Source organism: Tiliqua scincoides, chromosome 1 (assembly GCF_035046505.1).
Source record: "Tiliqua scincoides isolate rTilSci1 chromosome 1, rTilSci1.hap2, whole genome shotgun sequence".
Lineage (NCBI taxonomy): Eukaryota > Metazoa > Chordata > Lepidosauria > Squamata > Scincidae > Tiliqua > Tiliqua scincoides.
Window position 1 is genome coordinate 280,317,513 of NC_089821.1, and position 14,091 is coordinate 280,331,603.

Sequence of the window (14,091 nt, forward strand, 5' to 3'; positions counted from 1 at the left end):
GGGCCAAGACCCCCATGACCACCGATTTCCTCAAAGGGGATTACAGTAACAGCCCCCAAGTCGACAAACACCTGTATCAATCTGCTATTGGCTTTTTACTGAATTTGGCCCAATGGTCTCGCCGTCTCGCCAATATAGCCTGTGCCGTGAACTATCAAAGCTGGTCTGCGTCAGATCCACGGCAGGTCCTTTGGTCAGCAGTTAACCTGTTGGTCCCACTCCCACGCGCAAGGTCTCACAGCTTGGCACAGTTCCCGGGGAGTGTGCGCAGCTGCCGTGCTGGAAAGCTTGCTTTGAGGACAGAAACGCAGCACAGATAGCAGCGTCCTTCACCAAACGTGTATTTACAGCAGATACAGTGCAGTTCAGTACAGGCATTCAGCATTGGTCCCACGCAGGGAACCAGCCCTACTCACTGTCCCAATATGTAGAGCACAGCAACAAAGTGCTCCGCAGCCATCCATCCAACAACCCCATCAGTCCAGCAGTGTTGCCTTGGCTTTATACAAAGGCTGGCCAATGGGTGCCTGTTTCAGGGCATGCTTGGGATAAGCATCTGGCCTGGATGCCTTTAAAAGGGGACTGGACAAGTTTCTGGTGGAAAAAATCCATTATGGGTTACAAGCCATGATGTGTACGTGCAACCTCCTGATTTTAGAAATGGGCTATGTCAGAATGCCAGCTGCAAGGGAGGGCACCAGATGCAGGTCTCTTGTTATCTGGTGTGCTCCCTGGGGCATTTGGTGGGCCGCTGTGAGATACAGCAAGCTGGACTAGATGGGCCTATGGCCTGATCCAGTGGGGCTGTTCTTATGTTCTTATAGTAACACAATGCAATCCATTAAGATGAAGGGACAGAGGAAGTGAAACAAGGCCAGGCTGAGAGTAGTAGGAATGCTGGGGTGTTGGGTGTCTGGGAGAACTGGCTTCTCTTACCTGGATTGAGTACATGATGATCTTAAAACAGCGGATGGCGAACGTCTTTGGCTCCCACAGCGTGTGGTTGTCCAGGTGGCTGGTAGGAAACAGCGAAAGAGCAAAAGAGGTGGCAAGTGAGAGAGAGGCACAAGAAGTGTTTTAGTTTCTTTTTTGTTGTTGTTGCATAGAGGCAGCAGACCCAAGGAAGCATCAGGCAGCGTTCCAGGTCACGCAGCCCCAGATGTGATTACATGTGAACTCTGCTAAAATCCCTTTCAGTAGCCTGCAAATCTTTTAAGTTGCTTTCTCTCTAGCTCTTTGTTGCTTTTTGCAGATGCTGGTCCACTCCCTGTCTGGTCCTGCTAAAATCACCTGATTTTTCAGGCATAGATAGTTGTTAAGGTGCAGCATGAGTGCATGCTACCCACACATTAATTCCCCAAATTAAACCCAGTGGTAACACCTCAAGTCTGTATAAGCTATAGAGGTCAGGCCTGTACCACTTCGGAATGCAAATGGATCAGAGGTTTGAATCCTGCTCCACATAAAAGCTCCCTGGATGCAATAAATTAGTACAGCAGGGAAAAGGCTCAGTGTAGCTTATCTTCCTAATGAGCTGGCTGGCTGCTTGTATGGAAGGTTCCTCCCACCTTCTCTGCCCCACCAACATGCTATCTTTCACCTGTAGTCTGAAAGGCTGTAATCTAGAATTCTGCTACTCTTTTTAAGAATGGGTCCAAATATGGTTCCAAAACTCACAGCCATTCCCACACCCTGTGGCGGCCAAGTTCACACTTCTATGGTGCCCAGCACCACCATTCTGGTGGAAGAAGCAATTCACAGACACCTCCACCCTTGGTGGGACCACACAATCACTGTGGCAGCCTCCAGGGACTCACATGAGGACTGGCTTGATGGCGTTCTTGATGTTGCCATAAGCTGCCCGGCCCAGAAGCTCCCGCAGACATCGTTCTGCCAGCTCCGCCGGATTTTCTTTCTCCTTCTCAGTTGTTTGCAAGGGAGATGGAGAGCGGCTAAGAAAAGAAAGGAAGTAGAAAATCCTCATAGGGCCAAACTCAAGGTCCATGCAAACAGGCAACTATAGCCTAGCAGCCTGTTTTTGTTTGGAAACCAGCCCCCCGCCCCCCCAGCAGCCAAAATGCATTCTTCTTCCTCCTCCACCCCACTGAGTTAAAACTGGAATTGCATTCTTATGCCCCCAAATGATTACTCTTCAAGCAAGTTAAGGGCAAGAACTACTTAATTGCAGAGGAGCCCACCTACATTTGGGTGGGGCTCCTTGCTGGAAAGAGGCAATGGCTTCAGTAGAAGCCCAGTGCACAGACACTTCTGGCTAATTCTTCTGTGCCTCAGCACCAGCAGCAACTGAATGTCATTCTGCATTGGGTGCGATTCCCTGTCGTCTCCCCCCTAGTGGAAATTGACTGCAAAGAGGCAAATTCAGAGTGACAAACCATGCAGATACTAGTAGACACCCTTTTTGGTGGGTGGGGTACTTGGGTTCATTTAGGGCAAAAACCTAAGCACCCTTTCAGCCGGCACAAGTCCCTTGCACCTGCCAAAGGGTGTCATGAAAGTGCTGTAAAGCACTTTTGTGCCACTCTTCGGGGAGATAGGCCAGTGTATGGACATGTACCAGCCTCCCTGTGCAGACAAAGGCCTCAAGGAAATGGTGAATTTGCGTCAGACAAGCTTGGCTGGTGAGGGGTCTGGAGGGGCGTGGGAAAGGCGGAGAAGAGGTGAGAGGGAGGCGTTTTAGAGTGGGGGTAGGGTGAGCGGCAGGCATTCCCAGGGGCAGGTAGGCGAGGCCAGAATCTGACACTTATGCCAAATCCTATCCCTGTTTTCAGGTGGACCAGGGCAGTCTCGGGCTGCTCAGATTTGCGCCACCGATTTCAGTGGTGCAGATCCAAGTAGCCCCATTGGGGCTGCTGGGGCTCTTCGCAGGGTAAGGGGAAATGTTTCCCCTTGTCTTGTGCCATGCCTCAGACAGCCTGAATCTTGTGTTGGATACAGGACAGGTCCACTGGTCTACCTGTTCCAGTGCAAGTTAGTTAATGCCATGTCTCTCTCCTGCCAAACTGAGCAGCGCTGCTGTTCTCACCTTTCTGCTTCTTCCGCGTGCTGCAGATTGAAGAGCAGCGAAGGCACAATCTTGTCCATGTGCTGAGGGTCCCAGATGTTTGCTTGCAGCTCATCATTCACTGTCTTTCGTACCACTCCCTGCAGCCCCTTTATACCAGACATCCGGATCCTGGCAGGGGGGACGGGACACAAGGGAAAGAAGAGTTATTTTAAGTAGGAATGACAGTCTCTCAAGAACTCTAGGCCCTTGGAGGATGCCTGGTATGGATACCTCCAGGTACTTGACAGATGTTTGTTCTCTAGGAGTGGGAAGGAAGGAAGAGATGCTCTTTCACCTGTCCTAATGCAGAGCTAGGATCCAAGGGGGAACCATCACACATTATATGACACAATAATCATAATTCTTTGGCACACACACTTGTCTGGTGTGAAACATACACACATTCACAGGATAGTTTGCATTTTATAGTCATTATTATCATTGCTTTTCAACCAAAAAAACTTCATCAAGAGGTTCACATAGCCAAGCAAATGAAAAGATACCCTTCCAAATGTACAGTGCCAGGCTGAGGGTTGGAAAAACTCTGGAAAGTCATAAAATAGCACCTCTTGACCCCAAGGAAGATCCCCAATGGAACTGACTAATCCACAATATCCTTGCCAGTGTGCCCCAGAATGGAACAAGGGAGAGGCAGATCCCAGTCACAGCTCTTTGCTTGCAGACAACTTTGCAGCACCTGGGGTTCAAAGACGTATTTCCATTGAATGTGCAAGTTCTCCTCCATCACTATCAACATACCTGTGCTCCATAAAGTTCTCCAACCTTTACTTTTAGAGCCCCCCAAGCTACTGGCCAACCATGGCATCCTGTGATCATGGATTGCTGATTACAAGAGGCACAAAGAAGTCTTTCTGCCCAATTTAGCTGGGTGCAAAAGAATTGCAGCATGAGGAGAGAGGGTTACAGAAGAATCCAAAACAGGCACAGAAATAATCCCCCTTGTGAAAACAGCTCACTTAAGGGCATTAGTCACTAGTTCCACGCCTGCTTCCAAGACCTCCCGGTGTGCCATGTTCTCGCCCACCACCCTCACCCTGACCTTGGCTCCTCATTATCCCTCAGCTTCTGAACAGCTTTGCTTGGTATCCACCTTTGCCAAAGGGGAGAAAAGAAGGAATTAAAATGCCTCCCTGGCAGGCTAATTGCAGGTTGACGATCATTCTGAGAACAGCGGGGAGGGAGGCACTCTGTAAGGAGCTGACTCCCAGGAAAGTGAGCACAGGATTGCGGCCTCAGTGCTTTTCCCCCTGCCTCACCCTGATTGGAGCCAGGTCTATCACCAATGTCATACATTTATAATTTTTAAGACATTCATACCCCTTTATCTTTTATCAAAAGCAGGCTCAACGCAGCCAACATGGTTAAAATAATCATCCAAATCAAACCAAGACTGAATGGCTGCAGCAGACGGAACAGTAAAACAGAGCCAATGTATTGAAAAGGCAACATCAATGAATTAATCCAGCTTTGCAGAAGAGCTAGATCTTAACTTGGTGCAGAAAGATAGGAAGTGTTGGGGTCCAGGAGGCCTCCCTGGAGATGGCATGCCACAAAGGTGGCATCACCACTGGAAAAAGCCCGGCTTATAAGGGACTTTTGGTCTGCAAGGTTGGCCTGACTTGCCAGCCAGCCATTGCTACTGAGTTCTCCTTTCCCACAGGTCCTCTATGCATGCCAGAGAACTTCAAAGAGAGAACTGCACTTTTCACACTGCTCTGGGTACATGCTACAAAAGAAACAGCAAGGATCTGTTGTACTATTTTCGCCTGCTCTGAAGTTTTGTGAGACTGGAGTACAAGGAAGAGCCCTGCCTACACCTCCTGGGCTTTCCAAAGTTCCCCAAAGTTTGACTTTGGCTGCAGTAGCCCACTACCCAAGACACATCAGAAGTGCTAGGGCTGAGCACCATGACCTGGAGGAAGGAGCTCATGGAAGGGAGGTGGAGAGCCAACCTGAGGTGAGAGGGCAAGGACAGAAAGGGGATGGAGGAGCATAGTGTAGGCAGAAGCCAGTGCTGCAATTTGCTAGGTGCTCTAAAACAGGCGTGACAAACAGTGACAGGACGACTGCATCCTGGACAACTGTGTCCTGGTCAAATGCGTCCTAGTATAGGACATTTGCATCCTTTCTGTTTCCTGGACATTTGTGTCCCAATATATGTATATTCTAATACAAATGTACTTTTTCTTTTAAAAATGTAAAGGTAGGGTTAGGGCTAGGGCTAGGGTAAGAGGCTTAGGATATACAACATGAAGTTTGTTGCCCAGTTATAGGAGGATGCAAATGACTGGGATGCCCAAAAAAAACCCCACAAAAAAACAGACACAAATGTCCAGGGACACTTTTGACCTGGACATAAATCATCCAGGATGAAAAATACCATAGTACCATGTCAAACACATTTCATACAGTGGGTCGAATAGTGTTCATGGTGCCTGCTGAGGGCCAAAAGTGACATCACTAAGCAGATGATGGCTAGAAATAAGCATTTTGTCCTCACGTAGGAAGTCATTTCTCTTCTGCAAATGACAGAAGAGAAAATATGCAAATCTTGATTATATTTTCAAGATATGAGGGAGTCCAACTATCATGCTGGGAGAGCCCAATTAACACATAGGCCGCACTTTCAGCAATGTTGCTTCTGCTGAGGCATCTCTTCACAGCTCAGCAGCTGAGAAGTGCTCCATGAAGTGAACACTTGGCAGCTGCGGTGCTGCTGAAAGGGCAGTCCACGTGCTAACTGGCCTCTCCCAGTTCCTCAGCAGCATCTCCTTCTCTCACTCATCAAGGTTTGCAACTTCCCCCACAGTGTTCCTTGCCTTCTGCAACCTCCTTCCATCTCTGTCCTCCCAGGGCAGAAGTGGCACTGCTGAAAGGGTGGTGCTGGGAAAGCCCAATTATCATGCGGGTTAGATAAATAGCTTCCGCGGGCCATATTTGTTCTGCGGGCCTTATGTTTGACACCCTTGCTCTAAGAGGACAAGAGTGATGAGCTGCCACTTACATGAGGAGACCATTTGGGTAGCCAGACCCTAACAATTGGGGCAGGAGAAGAGTCTGGTTGAATAAGGGCCCTTGCTGAAGGGCCAAGGATTCACAGAGACCCACTGAAGCCACTGGCATCTACTCAGCACTCACTTTGTCCGGATGTCAAGGTCATCATGGTTCGAGTGACACATCTCGCTGAAGCGGGAGACAAAGAAGTCATAGCTCCGGTGATAAGAGGGTGTGTCCTCTTCAATGTTTGCAAACTTCACAAACTGCAGGCAGGGAAAGAAGCAGAGAAAGAGAGAAACATGGTAACAGTCCTTCCCTCTTGCATCACAAACATTACAGAGAGGATTCCCTGAGGACTTGGAGTTTTGTTTTCCGTTCCCTCTTGAGAAGATTTTGTAGAGACAGAGTTGGAAGAACCGAGCACACACACTAGTTGGCATTCCAGTACAGACTATGGGGGAAAAGGCACATACATGGCACTAACAGAAGGAACATCTAGCGCCCATGTAACTCAAGGATCAAGCAAGAAGAGCAGAAATGTGTACATCTTATACAAGTGCTGTATCCCCGAGCCCTTTCCCTCAGAAACAGAAAACTGGTTGCTTTCCATTGAGTCAGAACATTGGTCCTGCTGGCCTGGGATCATCTACTCCAGCTCGCCCCAGTTCCCAAGCAGAGAGTTCTCAGGCCTGCTTCCAGAGACCCTTCAAACTGGAGACACTAGGGCTTGAACCTGGGGCTTGTGCTGCTGGCCCTACCACCTCCCTCAGGCTAAAAATGAGACCTGGTTCTTTAAGCCTCTGGACAGGAAGGTTGCTACACAGCTTCTGGAGCACTCATCAGGCCCGGGCTGCAGTTTGTCCCCCCTAAGCATTAAGCAAAGTGTCTCTGTCTCCAAGTCCTGCTCTGCATTTCTTACCATGCTGACAGTGCAGCCTGATGAAAACACAGAAGTCTGTGTCCTGCTGGGGTCGCTGCACAGCTACATCATCATACATCCCTGACCATCACCTGTCCACCACCAGCTCAACCATCTTCTGCTCTCTAAGCACCTTCTCCGTGCTGCCCCTTTTGCTTGGAACAACTTCCCAGATCACTCACACAGCGCATCTGCTCTTCCCCTGTAAACACCTCCCTCAAAGCCTACCTTTTCCATGGAGCATTGGCTCAGCCCCAAGTTCCCACCCCCTACTGTAACCAAGTCTAAGCACTGCACATGCAACTGAAACAATTCTATATTCTTCCCCACAGTCTGCTTACTCTCCCTCCATTTCCTGCCCCTTCCTCTGTTGTCCCTTTTTGACACTTTCTAGCCCAGCCATTTTCAACCACTGTGCTGTAGCACATTGGTGTGCCATGAGTGGTCCACAGGTGTGCCACAGGAATTGGGGGAAGGTCATTTATTAGTAGGTCCAATGGGGATGTGAGCTCCCCACTGACAGCATGGTGTTCCTTGGCAATTATAAAAAACCTGATGGTATGCCTTGACAATTTTAGCGCCTTGTTAGAAACCAGAAAGACCTTAAAGACCTCATAGCAAACTGCCTGTCTTCTTCAGTCATCTGCAGAGGCCTGCATTGTGTCCCCAAGCTTTTGGAGGTCAGCTGGGGGGAGGGACACATATGCTATGGAACACCCTGCCCCTAGAGGCCCACTGGACCCCCATTTTGATATGTTCATGATATTTGGTCAAGACATTTATAAAACAGATCACTAGACATTTCAGTTGCTTTTCCCCTTGGTTGGTTTTGTACTTTTGGTTGGTTTTATTGTACTTTTCTTAGTTCTTTGGTTCAATTGAATGTTATATTTTTTTCTGGTTGTGAGTTGCATTGGGAGCCTTCTGGGGGCCAAAAGGTTGAGTTTAAGTACTTAGATCCAGAAAGAGCGTGTGCCTCTCCGGCACTCGGATTTCCCACTGTCTTCATGGGAGACAAGCTATTAGCGCAACCAGGAAATAAAATGGGCTGCTTTACTTGTGATGCATCTCCTATGTGGATATCATTTCCAGACAGGAAAAAATAAACACAACAACATGTGGATACAGGATGCCTGCCCATTTTGCCATATGCAACCGGCATGTATAATTGTGTGATCCTGATCTATGTGGCAGGATCAGTCCTTGCATAGCCAGACTTGCTCAGTCAAATGCCCGGTGCAACAGACGAGCTGTGAGCTTCCTGAATTTCCTGCTTCCCCTATAGTCTCCAAAGTCATCCTTACATAAATCATAGGAGTAAGGGATTCCCTGGCAAGCCTGATTTCACACTTCACAGAACATCTCCCATACCTGGGCCATCCATCATGTTCATAAGGCTCGCAACCTCTTCATTCACCTTGGAATCAGCTCAGATGCCACAAGAAACCTAACTGATGGCTAGGCCAGCCTCACTCGCGCAGTGCAGCCCTCTGCCTTTCCATCATCCGCCCTGCTCCTTTTCATTTCTTCTGCCACTTACCCTTGTTAAGTTGAAGACCAGGCTACTGAACTAGAAGTGATGGAGATTCTGTTATCTTCTCCCACCCCCTTCAGTTAAGAGGCTGATTGGCTTCAGTGGCCCCTTCAGAGCAGCAAGAAACAAGGAAGTGCCCACCTGTGTTGCAACAGGTTTTTCCCTCAGCAGTTCAGGCCCCCAAAGTCATCCCTTCAGATGCTCCAGTTCTGCTGAGACATGTCAGCCCCTCCTGAAGCTGCAGCCACTGCTCAGGAACAGCAAGAAAAGCATGCTGAAGTAGCCACTTGCTACCAGATCAATGTTTATTACTTCTCATTTCAGTTCATCACCTTCACATTGACTGACCAGCAGCCAGCCAGTAGAAAGGTGAACCTTCTGGCTGCTGAATCATGGCTTTGGCCTCCACCTCTTCCATTTCTTTTGGGCACTGCATTTTGCCAGGAGGGGCAGGGGAAGTGCCACCCAAGTTCCCCCACATTCAATGGTCACCATGAAGACAAAACTCATAAGTTACCCTGGCTCCTCAGGGACAGTCCAGAGCTTAGCTAGCAGAGCACACACTTCCATGTAAGAAACCAAAGCTTTGGTTCCCTTGGTACCAGTGGAACAGTGCTCTGGTGTTATCACAGGAAACAACATGTAGCCTTGAGGAGCTTAATTGAGGTACTTGCACAAACCAGAGGCAGTTACTTCAATCCACCAGCGACCATGCATTATGTGCTTCACAAAGCTTTTATCCTTCCTTAGAACCATGTCTCTCTGTTCCATACCTCACCTTCCATACTTGGGTATTGCCTCCCCTATCCTCACACTACAAGGAATTCCAATTATTGTTTATACTCATTTATTATTATACTAAAATCTCATTCTTGCATGGAATTCCCAGCGGCCCTCCACCTAAGGACCTGCAGGGCTGCATCCAGTCCCATCTTAGCAGCACACGTGCACCATGCACTCCCATCTGGAGAGGGGCAGCAAAAATTCTCCATTCGGTTCTTGAGTAAGAAAGGGTATCATCACTTAGTGAGCTGCAACCCCGACTCTTCATAAAAGAAGACTGGCTCATTTGGCCAGTGGACTTTATCTTAAACACCATTACTAGGCAGCAGGAGCAATGGCTGTTCCTCGAGTAATTCGGAGACTTGTGGTGATAAAGCAGGTCGAGCACTTAGTACTCCAGAGAGAAAGGGAAAGCAAGCAGAGCCACAACACTAACCAGCACAGCTCACAACTGCTGGGTGAAGCATTTCTACAGAACTGTTAAGAACTTAAGGCTAGTGTCTCTGCAATCCTGATCACCCCCCTGAAAGGGGTACCAGTGCCCTTATCTCCATTCTGTAGAAGGGAGGACTGAGGATGAAAGAAAGCTGCTTGCCTAAGGCCACCGTGTGAGCCGTGCCAGCTGCAAGCTTTGAAGCAGGGATGTTCTGGCTCACAGCTCACTCTCTGTCACTATTCTAGGCCACCTCTCTGAAGAGGCAAGTAGATCATGACTGAGTGGCACAGCACAGGCTGTGAATGCAGACGGACTCAGGTTCAGTCTGTGGCATCTCCATATAGGGCTGCAAAAAGATTCTGGAGAGCTACCACCAGTCAATGCATCAGTGCCAACCAGAATGGCGTTACTCAGCACAAGGCAGCTTTGGGTGTTCAGATCGCTCCCACCACTTCCACTGAGCCCCCAAACTTGCATGGCCACGCAGGAGTCACTTTCGGACACTTACAGAGTTGGTGCCGAGGATTTGCAGGTCTGGCTTCTCTGACTCCAGCAGCTTGGCCACCATCTTCAAGAAACTCTCCACAAAGAGGTTGATGCTCTGACAGTGGCAGGCCATCAACAGCTGGTCCAAGGCTTCCATCGCAATGCACACGTACCTGTGAGGAGGAAGTTGAGAGGAAGAGAAGCCCCCAAAGGCCCCAGCTGAAGATCATGCCTGGCTTATTGACAAGCACTGGGCTCTCAATAGCCTTGTATTGTGGAGAAAAAGGGACACTCCCCCCCATCATTCTCATACAAGTTCTTTTCAGCTTGGAATGTGACCGTGATATCAAAACCAACTCATCATACTTGGACTCGAGGAAGCCCTATCCTAACCTTTCCTTTCCTGCCTGGCCTCCTTTCTTAGTTGCTTTTAGTTAATGTGCTGGTATTGGATAGTTTGTTTTAATGTTTTTATTGCATTATTCTTTATGAGGGGAGGCCAAAAAGTTCTTACCATGATCCAGATGTGCTAGGGAGCTGAAATTTGGTCCACTGAGTCATCCTTTTCTACATAGCCACCTCCTAGGGCCACATACTTTTCACACCTGTGGAACAGTCCTTTTAAGAAGGTACCCACCTATAATTGTGGAAAATGACAGATCTCTTAGCACAGCTACAACATGGTGAGGGCAAGAACTTTTTGGCCTCCCATTGTATATATTTCTTTTTATATTTCATTCCTAGTTGGGAATCGAACTGATTTTTCTCTACATTTTGTGCTGTCTTGAGTGCTTCATTTATTCAGAGGGCAAGATAGAATATAGATAAATAGATAATCAATTTGTGCAGAAGCTGAAAACTTTTCTAATGCTTACATTTCACAACAATATGCTATATATCCACATTCTCTGAGCTCATTGATGTTATAATTTTAGGAATCTATTTTTGTGTGTGTGTGTGTGTGTGCATGAACATTGTATGTGATGTGGGTGTAATTTGTAGTTAATGCAATTTTTGCATGTTTATATCAAGACAAAAATTAAGACTCAAGAGGCATGCATGCAGGAAGAGTCAAACCTTTTCCTACACCCACTTTTCCTTTTCCTCTGCCCTACAATCTCCACCCCCCCCTCTTTTCCACCAAAATGGTGCTTTTCTCCCAGTTGGGGAAGTCAGCTAAATTGAATTCCCGAGGCAAGTTGCTGGGGTTCAACAGTGAGAGAGGGACTATGGCCTGCAGACCTCCTAGAAGCATCTAACTGCCCAGAATGCAGGATGTGCTGTGGCCTGGCTCAGCAAGCCTCTTTCTATGTAGCTAAGTGGAACCTCCACATCCAGAGGCAGTCCGCCTTGAACATCAGTTACTGAGGGTGGTAAATAGTGGAGAGGGGTTGCTGCCTTAATGCCATGCTCAGGAACGTTCCAGAAGCCACTGATGGACTAGAGAGGCCCACCCAGAGTCTGATGCAGACTTTCCACTTTCCACTACTATTTCACCAGTTTCTGGACTGAATCTGGATTTTGGAACTAAATCCTGCCGCATCCTGGTTGACACTGGGTCCTGCTTGAAGAGTAAGGCAGAACAATAGCTTTTTTCTTTTTTCTTCTCTTTCCTCACGCCTTCCATTCAGAAAAGCCAAGGGGGAATCCTTGTCCTGCTCCCCAGCAACTGCCACTGACGTCAGTGTGTGCCTTCTTGTGGGACTTTTTGTGCCTCTGAGGATTGAGCCAGATCAGCCACAAAAAGCAACTGCCTGGCAGGAGAGAGGAATGGAGCGCTCACAGCCCAGACTGTGTACACAGCGCTGCCTCAGTGGGTCTCTCGGGCTACTGATTAAATCATTCCCATAATGGTTCTTTATTGGACCAGGAGAGAGAAGAGACAGGAGAGCAGCCAGAGTGAGAAAAGGGCAGAATGGGAGGATATGAATCTTGCCTGGGAACATGCTGCTGGGCAGCCGGCCTGATTAGGATTCTGTGTCAGCATTCGCCTCATGTCACATTTGGCTTCCAAGACAAATTGGATCTGCTTCTGGGCGCAATAGAGCTGCAAGGCCAATATCTGCGCAATTAGCAGATACAAGCAGCAAACCCTTTCCTGGACTGTACCACTGCAAGAGCAACTGCTCCCCACAGGGGGAGAAAAACTAGCACATCAGGGAGAAGAATACCCCCCATTTGTATGGGAAGAATTCAACTATGTTGAGAATTAATTCCACAACCTGCTTTGTGGGGTTGGTGAAGGTCTCAGACTTCTTAGTCACGGGTGTGAACCTTGTGGCAGGCGCTCCCTACAGAGGCCCACCTGGTCCCACACCAAGTGCTTTCAGGTGTGGAGCAAACTACTCTTCAAGGCATTGTTTGGGGTCAGCAGTTACTGCCCTCACTTTGTTACTCTTCCTGTGTTGTAAGTCACAGTTGGTTTTGGAGTCTCTGCAGATATGAACATACTGCTGCATATAGCCCTACACAGATGCCATGTAAGCACAGACACCATTTGCACATACAGAAGATCTGGGAGGGTCAGGGTGTTGGCAAGCTCTGCCCCCCCCCCCCGATCTCCCCAAGGACAGTGTTTTCCTCTTCAGACAAACACTATCCCAGGAGACAGTGGGAGGAGGGGCGGAGTTACAGAGTGCAGCAGCAGAGTTGACCAGCCTGAATAGGGCTTATGTGTCTTGATGTTATTGTATCAGTTGGACATTTATTGTTAGCTGCCTTGACTTCTCTGTTAAAAAAAGAAGAAGCAGGAACTGTTTTCTGTTGTTTAATAAATTACTGAGTCCTGCAGACCAAGCTGCTTTGAGGAGCTCTGTGGCAGGCCATCAAAAGAGAGTACAGATTTTCAGAAACATAAGGGGAAGCAACAGCAAGGTGGGCACCCATTGGTGCCGAGCAACTCCTCCCTCCTCAAAGGAATTGCACAAGCCCCCACCCCTTGCCACCAAAGTAGAGTGAACTTTACACAGCCATATAGCCAAATGGAAAAGGTTTCTTTTTAAACACACTTAGGGCCCAGTCCTAGCCAACTTTCTAGCACTGGTGCAGCTGCAATGCAGCCACTAGGTAAGGGAACATTACCTTGTAGGTAAGGCCCTAGGTAAGGCCCTTACCTTGAGGAGGCCTCTGTGACTGCCTCCTCACCAAAGGATGCAGTATATGTCCCAATGGCATGGTTGCACTGGCACTGGAAAATTGGATAGGATTGGGCCCTAAGTTCCCAAGTCTTAATGACTTTCTATCATCAGCTGAGACTGCAGACTGAATGTCACCTCCCTGTCACTCGGAGATTGCCGATGAAAGCAGAAAAAAGTAAAACACCCTCCATGCAAGTCTAGCAGGTCCACTGGCTGGAAGAAAAGGCTGGCAATGAAGCAGAGCAATGATGAACCCTCTCAGGCACCAGCTTGAAGAGTTCCGTCTCAAGAACGGGAAGTGTGGGCTGCTGAGCAACAGCCCTTGGCAAGGAAGAATCAAGAGGAAGACAACCAAGGAATGAAATGAGATGGGGGACAGGCAGGTCATTTGAAAAAGGGGTTTAAGTATAAAAATGGGATTGCTTGAAACTTCGTTAAAACACACAATGACATTCAATCTGTGAACACTCTTATCATAAACCTGTTAGCATGATTCAGACATAATGCCGAACCCACAATTAGTAGTGATGCCCAAATCAAGAGCAGCCAAAAGCCAGGACACCAAGATCTGGAACCATGGGATGATTTGCAAACCACAGACTAGCTAGTTGCCTTTGCGTACAACTCACAAAAATACAGTCGCTGCTCCCCCCCCCCCCCCCGTTTAGGACAGCACCTGGGGATTCTCAAGGAGGGCAGAAACCACACAAACCA

General features: G+C 48.3%; 1 protein-coding gene across 8 annotated transcripts in view; it reads right to left on the minus strand.

Moving 5' to 3' along the window:
- EFR3B (EFR3 homolog B) overlaps positions 1-14,091 on the minus strand; it is a 137,673-nt gene that overhangs the window by 37,170 nt on the left and 86,412 nt on the right. For all 8 annotated transcript variants that reach the window (XM_066626724.1, XM_066626728.1, XM_066626723.1 and 5 more), the window contains 5 exons: positions 10,263-10,413; positions 6,224-6,345; positions 3,044-3,193; positions 1,818-1,952; positions 937-1,015 (listed from right to left, as the gene is read on the minus strand). In XM_066626724.1, coding sequence (XP_066482821.1) covers positions 937-1,015; positions 1,818-1,952; positions 3,044-3,193; positions 6,224-6,345; positions 10,263-10,413 — 637 coding nt within the window. The remainder of the gene's footprint in view (positions 1-936; positions 1,016-1,817; positions 1,953-3,043; positions 3,194-6,223; positions 6,346-10,262; positions 10,414-14,091) is intronic.